This window comes from Terrapene carolina, unplaced genomic scaffold (genome assembly GCF_002925995.2).
Source record: "Terrapene carolina triunguis isolate 2854851 unplaced genomic scaffold, T_m_triunguis-2.0 Scaffold130, whole genome shotgun sequence".
Classification (NCBI taxonomy): domain Eukaryota; kingdom Metazoa; phylum Chordata; order Testudines; family Emydidae; genus Terrapene; species Terrapene triunguis.
Window position 1 is genome coordinate 37,340,807 of NW_020664481.1, and position 13,723 is coordinate 37,354,529.

At 42.1% G+C, this 13,723-nt stretch overlaps 1 protein-coding gene across 2 annotated transcripts in view; it reads left to right on the top strand.

Moving 5' to 3' along the window:
• The first annotated feature begins 7,714 nt into the window (after positions 1-7,714).
• The window catches only part of GPATCH1 (G-patch domain containing 1), a 29,173-nt gene continuing 23,164 nt past the window's right edge, over positions 7,715-13,723 (top strand). For both annotated transcript variants that reach the window (XM_024219381.2, XM_024219382.2), the window contains exons 1-4: positions 7,715-7,812; positions 11,938-12,072; positions 12,433-12,518; positions 13,235-13,395. In XM_024219381.2, coding sequence (XP_024075149.1) covers positions 7,734-7,812; positions 11,938-12,072; positions 12,433-12,518; positions 13,235-13,395 — 461 coding nt within the window. In that variant the 5' untranslated portion in view covers positions 7,715-7,733. The remainder of the gene's footprint in view (positions 7,813-11,937; positions 12,073-12,432; positions 12,519-13,234; positions 13,396-13,723) is intronic.

Consider the following 13,723-nt stretch of genomic DNA (forward strand, 5'->3'; position numbering starts at 1 on the left):
CCTTCCCAAAAAAAAAAAAACGCTTACCGGGAACCTGCTCTTCTGTTCCACCAAGTACTGGCCGCTGTGACTGGCTATCTTCCTCCTGGCTCGAGAAGAGCTCCTGGCTGCATGGCTCCAGGGATTCCGGGGTGTCTCCATCCGGCCCACCACCATCACTCCCGTTTTCCTCCTCCTCCTCCTCCTCCACTTCCTCCTCCCCCCCCACACACCAGCTCTGAAGTGTCCATGGTGGTGCTCGGAGTGGAGGTGGGGTTAACCCCAAGTATTGCATCCAGCTCTTTGTAGAATCGGCAGGTCGCGGGGGGAGCACCCAAACGGCCGTTTGCGTTGCGGGCTTTGCGGTAGGCACTCCGCAGCTCCTTCACTTTAATCCTGCACTGCAGGGCGTCCCGGTCATGGCCCCTTTCCATCATGTCTTTTGATACCTTCCCGAAGGTATCGTAATTCCTACAGCTGGAGCGCAGCTGGGACTGGACAGCTTCCTCCCCCCAAACACTGATGAGGTCCAACAACTCGCCATTGCTCCATGCTGGGGCTCGCTTGGCGCGTGGAGGCATGGTCACCTGGAAAGATTCGCTGATAGCACTCCACGCCACGCCGGGCTGAGCAAACAGGAAGGGGATTTTTAAAATTCCCGGGGAATGTAAAGGGTGGGTCACATGGTTGGTTACCTGAGGCCAGGGCAGTAGAGTTTGAACTGATGACCAGAGTGGCTAGAACAGGCATTGTGGGATACTGCTGAATAATTCTGGAGGCCATTCACAGCGCATTGGGCGGCCACACTGGCGCCGCAGAGCTGCAGCGGCAGCACAATACTCGCTATTCCTCTCGGGGAGGTGGAGTACATGCAGCGCTGCAACCACGGAGATACAGCGCTGCAAATGCCTTGTCAGTGTGGACGGGGAGTGAGTTACAGCGCTGGGGGCGGCTTTACAGCGCTGTTACTCGCAAGTGTAGCCAAAGCCTTAGAGACTAACAAATTTATTTCAGCATAAGCTTTCATGGGCTACACCCCACTTCTTCGGATGTAGTTAGCACATATTGTAAGGGACCATTCAAGGTAGACTGACCCATTATCACCTCTGCAGTCATAAGATAAAAAGAGTGGGTTAGTGGGTTACAGGTTGTTGTAATAAGCCATAAATTCAGTGTCTGTGTTATGCTAAACAATCTGTTCCACCCTGCGTTTTGCTGCTGTGCTGATAGTACCTTTCCTAGACCTGAAGAAGAGTTCTGTTTATCTCAAAAGCTTCTCTCTCTCACCAACAGAAGTTGTTCCAATAAAAGATATGGCCTCACCCACCTTTTCTATCTAATATTCTGGGACCAACATGGCTATAACTACATTGCATACAGCTCCCTTTGTGTCAGTAAAGACAAAAATGCAAAGTCTGTCCTAAGCCACAGGGGGGGATGGCTGCTTTGCTGTGTGGTACAGTGTGGATGTGTGAATGTGGAGTGCAGTAAGAGAAAACCTTCAGTGGAACCTCAGTTAAGCACCAGCAGTTAAGTCAAGGCCTTTATTTCTTCTATAATTTTGGTAAAATAAGAGAGTTTAGTTGATTTAATATTGTTTTCTGTTCTTCTTGTTGATACGTTTTTATCTCTTTGTTACCATGTTTAAAATACTCCCATCAATTAATCACCTCATTTTATATATTTACTTAAGAAGTTTATAATGTGTTTGTTACCATGGCATGTCAGTGACTCACATTTAGTTTAAAACCAAACATTACACTACCTATTTGAAAGGTTACTTCTACACAAAAGATATGATAAGCAGCCTAATTTGGCCCATCCTCTTAACAAGTTTAATTAAAAACAAATGCACTGACAAGTACTGGCAAACTTCACTCTGCCCTTAAAAATTATAACAAAAATTAAATCGGACTGTGGATTTGGGGCCTTCTTCCTGGTTTTGATGTATCCTCCTGTATTTGAGCTTTCATATAAAAATGATAATGTTTCGGCTAGCCTAGCCTAGCCTATCTGTGGCAAAAATCTTTCACAATATACATGCCTACATTATTAACAATTATCTACTTAATTGATGGGTAATATATTAGATCAGTGATCCTCAATGTTGTAGAATCTAGAGAGCCACATTGTCGCTGAATGTGTCACTGTTGTAGAAAGGCACTGGAGTCATCACAAACCTCACAACTTTCCATTCCAGTTGCAAGGCACATTTCTTTGACCTTGCCCTGCAAATGGAGTGGAAAGTTGTGAGTTTTGTGATGATTTCAGTGCCTTTCCTTCTCTAATATAAATACACACTAACCAGGGCTGGCCCTAGGCCAAATGGTGTCCCAGGCAAGGTGCGTCTTTGGCTCCCAGGAGCACCGCCAGCTTTTCTGCCGCCCTAGGCGGCGGAAGGTCCCGCTGCTGAAATACCGCCGCGGTTGCCGCCCCCCAAATTGTAGCGCCCTAGGTGACCGCCTAGGTCGCCTAATGGGTTGCGCCGGCCCTGTTGGCTCCTCCTCCATTTGTTACCTTATTTTTTATTGCATTTGTAGCCCATTTCACAAGTTTAATGCACGATTTGCATGCATGATTTATCCCTGTCACATAAGATGATACATTTGCATGCTAGGATCTGTAAATCTTTATTTATTCATGCCATATATAAGCAAATAAAAAATTTCATTTCCTCTAAGCATATAGAAACTTTAATTTTAAGAATAACTGAAATGTACTAACATCAAGAAATTGAACTGTGCACCAACATTGAGTGGACCAGTATTAAATAGTGTCTCAGTAGGTAACAGTCTTAGAATGTTAACTCTAGTCTTTTAGTAGAAAAAGTCACTTTTCTTGCCTTTACCCTTGTGAATTGAACCACAGTGTCCGAGAGATCCAAAGACTGGCCAATGACATTTTCAAGTGATAAAATAGCAAGCGATTTCAGTCTTTTATATTGTTGCATAGCTAGTAGTTCGATAGATATCTCTGGCATCTCATTAAATATGTCCTTTATTAGTCACTACTTACACTCTTCAAGTCTTAAAACATAAGCACACTTTCAAATTACACAATAAAACAAGGTTCACAATATTGCAACTGTGAACTCACTTCAGTTCATTCTTATATCTCACTGACTGACTGGTGAGTCCCCACCCCTTGTATACCCGCAAGGAGATGGCTGACAACATTCTAGGAGGTTTGAGGAAAATGTTCTCAGAAAGTCTGGCAGGTTCCACAAGATTCTACAAAGATCTAGAACATTCTAGGAGGTTAGTGAAAAATGAATCCACATATGGAATACCTGAAACATGTTACTTCAAACATTCTATTTTCTCTTTTGTCGGAACAACAAAAACAGCACCCCAAGCCCGGCATCCCAGGTGGTCGCTTGGGTTACCTGCCTTAAAACTGGCCCTGTTAGCAACATGTATATTTATTTATTAATAATAAAAAACTCTACAAAAATAAGACATTCCACTATAAATGCTGCTCCACCTGGGGAGAGGATGAGAGAACAAACAACATACGACAGATGTGTAGTCATGTTACTTAATGAACTACTGGAAAGTGCTCAGATACTATGTGATGAGTGTGGTATAGAAAAACTATATAGAATATAACAAAATCATCACATATTCTCTCACCAACTTGAATAATGAATGCAAATTGTTTATTGACTTGAGGAGATAAGTTTACTATGAACAAAGTAAGCAACTCTATAATGCAAGATGTAATTCTCATCTGATAAAGGAAAGTCAGTATGATTGAAGAAGGAGCTGGAGACTTTATTACCCCATCTCTCTGTATGTGCCAAACAAGACATGGAAGAGATTTGTTATTAATGTTCATTTTGTGCAAAATCCAGCTTGTGTGTATGTGTCTTGATGGTTATAAAGTCTTTAGGATCAATTATTTACTAATCAAAGGAAACCTCCTACCATACTAATGACTAACAGCTCATTTTACCATTAAGTATTCTGGCCAACTGCTTAGTAATTAGCAATGATGAGAAAAAAGATAATATATGTAAATATCCATTGTTCCCTTCTCTACTGTTTTAAAGCTGGATTAAAGCCACAAATTATGTAGATAGGGAGGATTCTATTTAAAGCTGTGTAAATATTTCCCATGAAAGCCTGAAACCATATGAAACTCGGCTAGTTTCAGTTTGAACACAGAAGTTAAAGCAGCTGAGCTCTGTGCAAAATATTGTTGGTCCTAAAACACTTGATTTAAACTCAAAGCAAAACATGTTACAATCTAGGATTAGAATGGAATTTCTCAAGGTTGAGTGTTGTGATTTCCTTTCAGTGTTTTAAAGAAACTTGTGACAGCTGCTCGTATGATAAATCTTGGATCAATAGAAACCTCAATAACCCACCTGCAGCACAGAATTTAACATTAGATGTTTTTTATAAAGTTTTGCATTCAGCACCTTGACCTTGAATTAACCTGAATCTTAAGAAAAATGCAAGGTTGGGAAACCACTTGAATAAAATGTACATAAAAGTTTCTCTCTGATAATAATGGGTAAAGCCACAAAATTAAAATGCAGAGACAGATTAAAAGTTGCAGGATTTCAGATCTAGAAGTTTGTTTGTATTCATTATATAAAGGCCAGTTTGCAAAAACTGGATCCAGAAACAGCCTATCATCTGGATGTATTTGGGTCCAAGGTTTTGGGGCAGGCCCAGCATTAGTTTCCACCCATACAAACCAAAAATGGTAGGTTTGCATAGCTCTAGTTGAGCTCTCATACAACATACAGCAGTGCTTTTGCTGTCCACTTACATTCTAATAATTGATCACACAGCTATGACTAGGTATGATTAGGGTAAAAAGTAAATACTGTACGTAATCAAACCCTGCTTGTTGTCCTTGACTACAAGGAAGGAACAGGTTGGGTGGATGTCACCATTTTAGATTCCTACCTGGTGCCTAATGAGCCACACCCAGTGCTGGTCCAAAGGGCAGGTAAGACCTATCAACACACCTTGTGTATAGACTGTACATGAAAGGTAAACAAAGGTGACTGAGTTGACGTCAGCTTTTTCTTTTAATAAAATGTATTTTCTCCTTTGTATAATTATTAATGCAGAAATAAACTTACTGAGAGAAAAAGAGAGAAAGTCTGTGTACATATGTGAATGTGCTCAAAATTTCCTAGGGTATCTATTATAAAAGTGGAGCTTATTTGCAGCAGCTAACAGACATGACTTTCCAGTTCACAATTGTTTCTAACACTGCCTTGATAACTGCCTTACAGAGTAAACCTTCTTCACATGTGAACTGGAAAAAAATTGACACCACCACTAATTATTTCCCCCTTCATCTTTTAGTAAAAAAAAGTTTTGGACATCCCTTCTAACCATGTACACTAATTCCTTTAAAACTGTCTGTACAAGTAATTGGATACCTCAGGAGACCAGTAATAGAACCTAGAGCCTTTAACTTATAGCTTGTACAGGTTTCAGTTAAAATTATAGATGGTTGTGAAGTAAAACCCTTGCCCCAAACTTTGCTGCTCAGGACCATCTGTAGTATATCCTGGTAGGCCTTCATGGAATAAGGGGTGGAACCAAGTCAATTCACCCATGGCTGTCTTCTATCCTTTGGGTAAAGGAGGCAAATGTGAGTGATCACTAATGGTAAAATATCTAGGAATGTTAAGAAAACGTGTGTGCCACTGTTTAAATGTAACTTGTAACAAACTGGAGAGAATCTAGGGGAAACCAACACAAATGATAAAAGGTTTAGAAAATAATGTGACCTATGAGGAAAAGATTAAAAGAACTGGGCATCTTTAATCTAGAGAAGAGAAAGCTGAAGGTACAAATAACAGTCTTCAAATATGTAAAAGGTTGTTAGTGGATGGTGATCAGTTGTTCTCCATGTCCACTGATTGCAGTTTGCAGCCAGGCAGATTTAGGTTGGATATTAGGAAAATCTCTCTAAGTATAGCTAAGCACTGGAAAAGGTCCTAGGGAGGTTGTGGAATTCCCATCCTTGGAGGTTTTTAAGAACAGTCTAGACCTGTCATGGGTGGCTAGAGTTTGACTCTTCAGGGCTGAGGGAAAAAAATGTAGTAAAAGCTTATTTTTGACCCTAGTCAGCAAATATGACTCAATGAAAATAAAGAACAGCTCTGTTAAGTACCATAATGCAGTTTCTGCACAAACACTTTTTGAGTAGAGCAGCACTTTAAATAAACTGGACCAAATTTGGCTCTGTGAGTTTTATCAGCTGTAAATCAGTAACATCCATGTTTCCCCCTTTCCACATTGAATACACACGGAGTATGTTTTACACTTTGATTCTGGAAGTGGATCCATTTCACAAAATTGCAGTTGCTATTATCCATTACTCTTCAATCCTGACAGCAGTAGTGATATTGGTACCCTATGCTAGATTCTTTCCATGTCTGTTGTGGGATCATATCTGCGATTTGTTGGCCTTGTTAACTCTGAGTTTGGAAACTATTACCACCTTTCTTGCAAGAATCATGCTTAAACATGGTTAACTACAGTGTTTCAGACCACTAATTTTGAACATTGCACTGTAGTATTTTTTATATGGGCACGTCTCACGCTCCCCAGGTTAAAAGGTCTGTAAAGGCAAAGGGGCTAGCTCCTGGGATCAATAATGTTGCTCTTGAGTGACCTCTTTTGGCCAGTAAATGAAGAAAGTCGTATCCTGCCTATTCATCCTCATGGAGGAAGTGTTAGTGTTGCTGTGTGATGAAGCTACAGGAAATTAAAGATGAAATCCCAGAGGAACCTGGCCCCACTTGCACACCATTCCAGGACAGGAATATGAAAGGGATCTCAAACACTTGTCCTGTTATTTCCAAGTTTGTTGTGATTTTGCTGTGGCAGTCCTGCATCCTGCAAACATTCATATGGTCATAGACGTTAGAAATGGAAAAGCCCTGTTAGGTAATGCAGTCTTACTCCCACCGCAAGTACAGGGTTTCTTTCTGAGTATGTTTTCTATTGTATTGCCCCATCTAGATTTAATCTTGTCAGGGGCAAGTGTGTATTGGTGGTGGTGGGTTCTGCTTGCTTCTTAGCTTGGAAATATCAAGATGTAAAATATGAGCCAATGAATGATACATTTAAAATTATTAGGGTTAGAATTATTATCAGGGTGCCCACCCATCATAGAATATCAGGGTTGGAAGGGACCACAGGAGGTCATCTAGTCCAACCCCCTACTCAATTTTTGGCCCCGATCCCTAAATGGCCCCCTCAAGGATTGAACTCACAACCCTGGGTTTAGCAGGCCAATGCTCAAACCACTGAGCTATCCCTCCCCCTCATCCCTTATTTCAAGGGACTGTCCCTTATTTCATTGATTTGTCCTGGAGGATGCCCACCCATCCCTTATTTTAAGATGTACTGAAATGTATTAAAACTGATCACAAGTTACATTTTAAACATTACATTGAAAGTTGATGACAATTGCATTGTGTGCCTGAGGGTAGCAGAAATATAAACTTGAGAGAAAAAGACATGATGCTTCACACCGTCCCTCAGCAGCCCAAGGGCTTAATGGGGGAAGGACCCTGAGCTACAGCAGCCCCCTGGGGTTGCGGGCTCTGGGTGGGCACCTGAGTGCAGCCCCTGGCAGGCGAGAGCAGACTAAGTCCGAGCAGGCCGCAGGTTGCTCTGCTCCATCCCCACATAGCCATGGCGGCGCCCGCCGAGCGCCCCGCCTCTCTCACGTGACAGCGGCTTGGCCCCGGCGCCAGGCGCCCTGGTCAGAAGATGGCGGCGTCGGAGGCCAGCGACAGTGAGGAGGAGGAGCTGGCGGGCTATGGCACCGCGCTGGAGCCCCTGCCGGAGGGTAAGGGAGCTCGGGGGGCACAGCCGCCCCGATCCCCCGGCTTGCGCGGAGGCGTCCCCCTAACTAGCCCGGCTAACGCTGCGGGCGGGCGGCGAGCGAGGGGCCTTGTCTCCCCGGAGCGCTCTGCCCACATGAGGCGGGGGGAGTCGCCTTGAAGCCAGACCCAGCGGGGCAGCCCCCGTCTCGGCAGCCGCACATCCTGTCTGCTTCAGGGGGCGAGACGAGCCAGCTCCTCTCCATGCCCGCCGCCTGGTCTGCGGCTTCCTTTTCGCCCTGTGCCCCGCAAGTCCCTTTCCCTGCCCTGCGCCTGCGAGAGACCCGCCCAGCTCTCCCCGGTCAGGGCCCAGTAAACACGGCCACCCCCGCCTAGCCCGCGAGGTTCCCTCTCGCCGGGGGAGAGAAGGGGTTGGGTGGACGAATACTAACGCACCGACGCTGTTGTGCTGCGGGGTGTTAATAGGGGAGGACAGGGTTGGCTCGGCCTGGTGGTTGGGGAGGCTTGATGTAGTAGTTCTTAGTGCTCACTGCACAGTCAACACAGTCGTACCAGGGCAGGTCTACACTACAGCCAGGAGCCAGGCTCTGAGATCGAGCCACCGGCCTTCGATTTAGCGAGTCTACAGAAGACCCGCCAAATGGACAGCAGATCGCTCTCCAGTCTACCCCTGTACTCGACAGAAGTGTAAGATAAGTTGACGGGAGAGTTTCTCCTGTCGACCGACCGCGGTAACTCTACCTAAGGTACGTCGACTCACGTAGCTGGAGTTGAGTAGTGTTGGTCGACTTACCGCGGTAGTGTAGACATAGCTTTAGGGGGGAGTGGGTAGTACAGATGATAGGCTAAGAGCTGGCAAATGTACAAAACAAACAAACTGGAGGGGCTGCAGGGGATTCCCTTCTAATCTTTGAGGGCTTATTTACACTACCCACCAGATCAGCGGGCAGCGATTGATCCAGTGGGGGTCGATTTATTGTGTCTAGCGTAGATGCGATTAATTGACCGCTGAGCGCTCTCCCATCGACTCCACTACTCCACCAGAACGAGAAGTGCAAGCGGAGTCGATGGGAGAGCGTCAGCTGTCAACTTACCGCAGTGAAGACACTGCAGTAAGTAGATCTAAGTACGTCGACTTCAGCTGTTCTATTCATGTAGCTGAAGTTGTGTATCTTAGATCAACCCCGCACGGTAGTGTAGACAAGCCCTCAGTTACTGAAGTCTCAGGTGTTACTTGTTGCAGTAGACAGGTTTCAGAGTAGCAGCCGTGTTAGTCTGTATCCGCAAAAGACCTAAAAGTCGCAATATTACAACAAAAAAACTTCAAAAACAGACTTCAACGAGAGACTGCTGAATTGGAATTAATTTGCAAATTGGACACCATTAAATTAGGCTTGAACAAAGACTGGGAGTGGATGTGCCATTACACAAAGTAAAACTATTTCCCCCCCCCCCCCCCCACTACAGTTCGTCATATCTTCTTGTCAATTGCTGGAAATGAGCCATTTTCATTACCACTACAAACAGTTTTTTCTCTTCTGCTGATAATAGTTCACCTTAACTGATCACTCTCGTTATAGTGTGTATGGTAACACCCATTGTTTCATGGTGTGTGTGTATATATATATATATATATACAGTAGGAAGATGTGTGTATATATATATATATATCTTCCTACTGTATTTTCCACTGCATGCATCCGATGAAGTGGGCTGTAGCCCATGAAAGCTTATGCTCAAATAAATTTGTTAGTCTCTAAGGTGCCACAAGTACTCCTGTTCTTGTTGCAGTAGGTGGTCCTCAGTTTTCAGACACAAGTGTGATTAAGGCCTGGGTCTGCACAAGGATTTTGTACAAATTCGATTACGGTTTTGATTTTGTTTACCGAAATAGTTATACCAGTGCAACTCATAATGTGAACACAGTTATGCTGGTATAAAGATGCTTTATGTGAGTATAATTTATTTCCCTTCATGTACAAGAATAAGCTAGACTACTTGTACTTCTTTAATAATACCAGGGTTGTTAAAGCTGTACAAATTTTGTGTGTAAATAAGGCCTAAGTGGACTGTATCTCTTTTAACAATGTCACTGCTAGGTCAAGTTCTCAAATGACTGTGCTTAAATGGAACATCAAAAATCCTGGCACCATTGAAGCACTAAGGCTTCAGTGCTCAGTACATTCAGACTGTTTCAACGACCTGGAAGTTCCATGCATTTCTGTAAGGCCTTGATGTTGGTGTTAAGATTTTTAAAAATAAAGCTATGTTATATTTATTAAAGTTGACCTTTTTTTTCCACTTCTGTACTCCGATAACCAAAAACACTGTGCATGGCTGATACAAGACTTTTGCTATAACAGAATTATATTTCTCATAAATGTTGGAATAGAACTGATGGAAGTAAACTGTGAAAGCCCTCATTGTTATTTACTTAGGGCTGGTTCACACTGGGGCGGGGGATGGATCTAGGAAACGCAACTTCAGCTACGAGAATAGCGTAGCTGAAGTCGACGTTTCCTAGATCGAACTAAGTTTACTTACTGCGGGTCCACGTGGTGCAGGCAAGCTCCCCCGTCGACAGCGCTTCCTCCTGTCGGCGAGCAGGAGTTCCGCAGTTGTCGGGGGAGCGCTTCTGGGATCGATTTATCGCGTCCAGATGAGAAGCGATAAATCGATCCCAGAAGCGCTCCATCTCTACCCGCTGAATCGGGCGGGTAGTGTGGACCTACCCAAAGACAGATAAAAGTAGAAAGCAATTAATTGTTGTAAAAGTTAGACTCTATAAAGTAAAATCCCCCTGTGGTTTGTAGTGCTTCTTACCGAAGGAATAAATACAACGTTGCTCATTTAATACTGTTTCTTATTGCCTTATAAGGTTCAGGGTCAATACTTTTTCTGTTATATCCAGTTTCATAAAACTGCCCTGCAGCTGGGTGTAAATAGGCATCCTACCATCAAAAGCACAGAGTGCATGTAACCAGCTGTGGGTGGGTGTGCATGCATGTACATGCACAGGTGCACTGGCCACATGAATGTTTAACCTTCATCCCATGTATTATATATGTACAGTATTATATTTCAATGGTAAATATTTGCATAATGTAGGAATCCTGCCCTTTAAAGGCCATGGCAAGAGTTTTGAGGCCTGATCCTGCAAACACTTAACGGTGGGTAGTGTTGAAGTCAGTGGGCAGAAAGCACTGCATACAGCAATGTTTCAATTGTATGTCCCTGAGATTATAAATCTCTTGGAGAAATGACAGTATTTTACATGTTTTTGCCAAGCCAAGCACACTTTTGGTTTTCAGTAAATAATAATGAGTTTACACACAACAGTGAGTTTACACAAAAAGGAGATTATATATACACTTTAAAAGTGCTTATTATGCAAATCCCTCTGTTCCCTTGAAGTCATTTTGTTAAAATGTGATTTCAGCACAGTTAGTTGTATGAAATATTTCAAGGTCCATGATCCTGCAATAGATTGCATGCAGCAGATGTTTGCACCTGTACGGAGCCTCATTGACTTCTCTTAGGGGGATGGTGCTATTACAAGTGTTATTTTTTGGCAGTGTCATGCAATTGAAGTTCTGACCACTTAAAGATAGCCCTGACTTTTAAAGATCCTGTTGACTGTTTGCAATGATGGTGTTGTTAGTTAACCTCTGTCTCGATTAATTTAAAAATTGGATAGTTATATTCTGCCTTCCAAATTCCTAAAGCTTCAGTTGGATATGATGTTAATAACACTTAGCAATTTTCATAATGCTTTACAAACAGTGCTTAGAGCACCCTCTAAAATAGGAAAATAAATATTATTCGTCCCATTTTACAGATTGGGACATTAAGGAGACAGATAGTTTGTGGTTTGCCCACAGCCATGGAAAAAGTCAGTGTCAGAACTGGGATTAGGATTTAGAAATTCTTCATCACTATTTTTATTTTCTTATTCTCTCAGTTCCTGTTTTAAATAGCAGCATGTAGTGCTGACATGCACAGTTGAAATGCTGTCACTTTCCTCTTCAGAGTTGGCTGCTATTCCTGTGGGGAACAAATAGTTACTGAGAAGAGTGGGGATTTGATTCTCTGTTCGGGTTAACTCATTTTCCTGTTTTTTGTATTTGTAGGTGAACGAATTAAGAAGCCAGTTCCTCTTCAAGAGCAGACTGTTAAAGATGAAAAGGGACGATACAAACGTTTTCATGGAGCATTTAGTGGTGGTTTCTCTGCTGGCTACTTCAACACTGTTGGCTCAAAGGAAGGTCAGAAATTGTGTCTGAAACTAGTTCCTCTCATGGAGAAGAACTGCAGTAATAATTTATCAAAACATAACACTACTACATTTGTTTTTGGGAAAACAAATGTAAATTGGTATTATGTATTTTTTTTCTGCTGATGTTCACTGTAAATAGTTATACTTTTCTATTAAAATGAACATCATTGAAGATGCTACCGTTGGAATGCTCTGCTTATGGATGCATCACGTTGTGTTGGCGTGTCCTTAATGTGTTTCTGATTAATAGAATGGCAAAATGGCAACATATTACCTTTTCCTTGATGCGTTCATACATTATATTAGAGTTTCTTTTTATACATTTCTTAAAGATTTGCTTTCTTTTAAGGATGGGCCCCTTCAACTTTTGTATCATCACGTCAGAAGAGAGCAGACAAAACAGTCCTTGGACCAGAAGACTTTATGGATGAAGAGGTAAGTTTACAAAAATTATACAAAAAGTTGTGGCATGACAATACTTCAGATGTTTGGGCATTTTATCACTGCGTATATTGTTGCATGAATTTATGTAGATATGGATAATAGAATCATTTTTATTGTAGATAGTACTAATAAGAGTAAGAATGATCCATTATTTTAAATTTTCATCAAAGAACCGATTTAATCTTGTCAGGGACAAGTGTGCATTTGGTAGTGGTGGGTTCTGCTTACTTCTTAACTTGGAAATATCAGGATGTAAAATATGAGCATCCCTAGTTTTGCTGGCATAGTTTTGAGGGCTGATGGATGTAGCTGGGAGCAGTTTCAGCCCTTGAATGTATGTAGGCAATTTAAAAACCCTATTTTGTTTAACTAAGAGTCTTCTAGGTAGGACCTGTTTAAAACAAACAAAAAGAAAAACCTTACAAAACAGAAAGCAAACAAAACTTTCTAGGTCTCCATTATAAAAAAACATATGTAAATAAAGACTGTGATTTTCAAAGGTGCTTAAGGGGAGGTAGGTGCCCAATTCCATTGAAATGTAATTAAAGTTGGACACCTAACTCCTGTAGGTGCCTTTGAAAACCCAGCCAAAATAAAGGGCATAAACTCCAGGTTTTCCTTGGATGGTCATCTTTAATATTAGTCTATATTTGAAGAAAAGTTATTTCTAATTAGAGTTTTTCCATTTTGTGTGGTTTTTTTTTCAGGATCTAAGTGAATATGGGATAGCGCCTAAAGAAATTACGACGACAGATGACTTTGCTTCCAAACCCAAAGATAGAATAAAAGAAAAAGCTAGGCAGATTGCAGGGGTAACAGCATCCATTCCAGGAGCCACTGCACTGGATGATTTAATAGCACCAGCAAAGTGAGTAGATATAGCGCCTCATCCCCAAAACATCTATGCTGTATTGGCAAGTAAAGGAATATCTGACTACTGCAGTCAGTGCAAATTACTGCAAAATATATAAAATTGCATTTTCAAAGGGACCTCCACCTGCCTTCTTGTTTTGCACATGCAAATTTGCGCGTACTGTCATTTGCAATTCTGCATGCAAGGTACAAATGATAATACATGAAGAATTGTGCTTACAGAAAACTGCTTTGAAAATTTGGCCCATACTGTTATGAATTTATAGCTTTCAGGAGCTTCACCGTGAATACTTTTAAATTAGGCTGTCAGCATAAATGTTTTG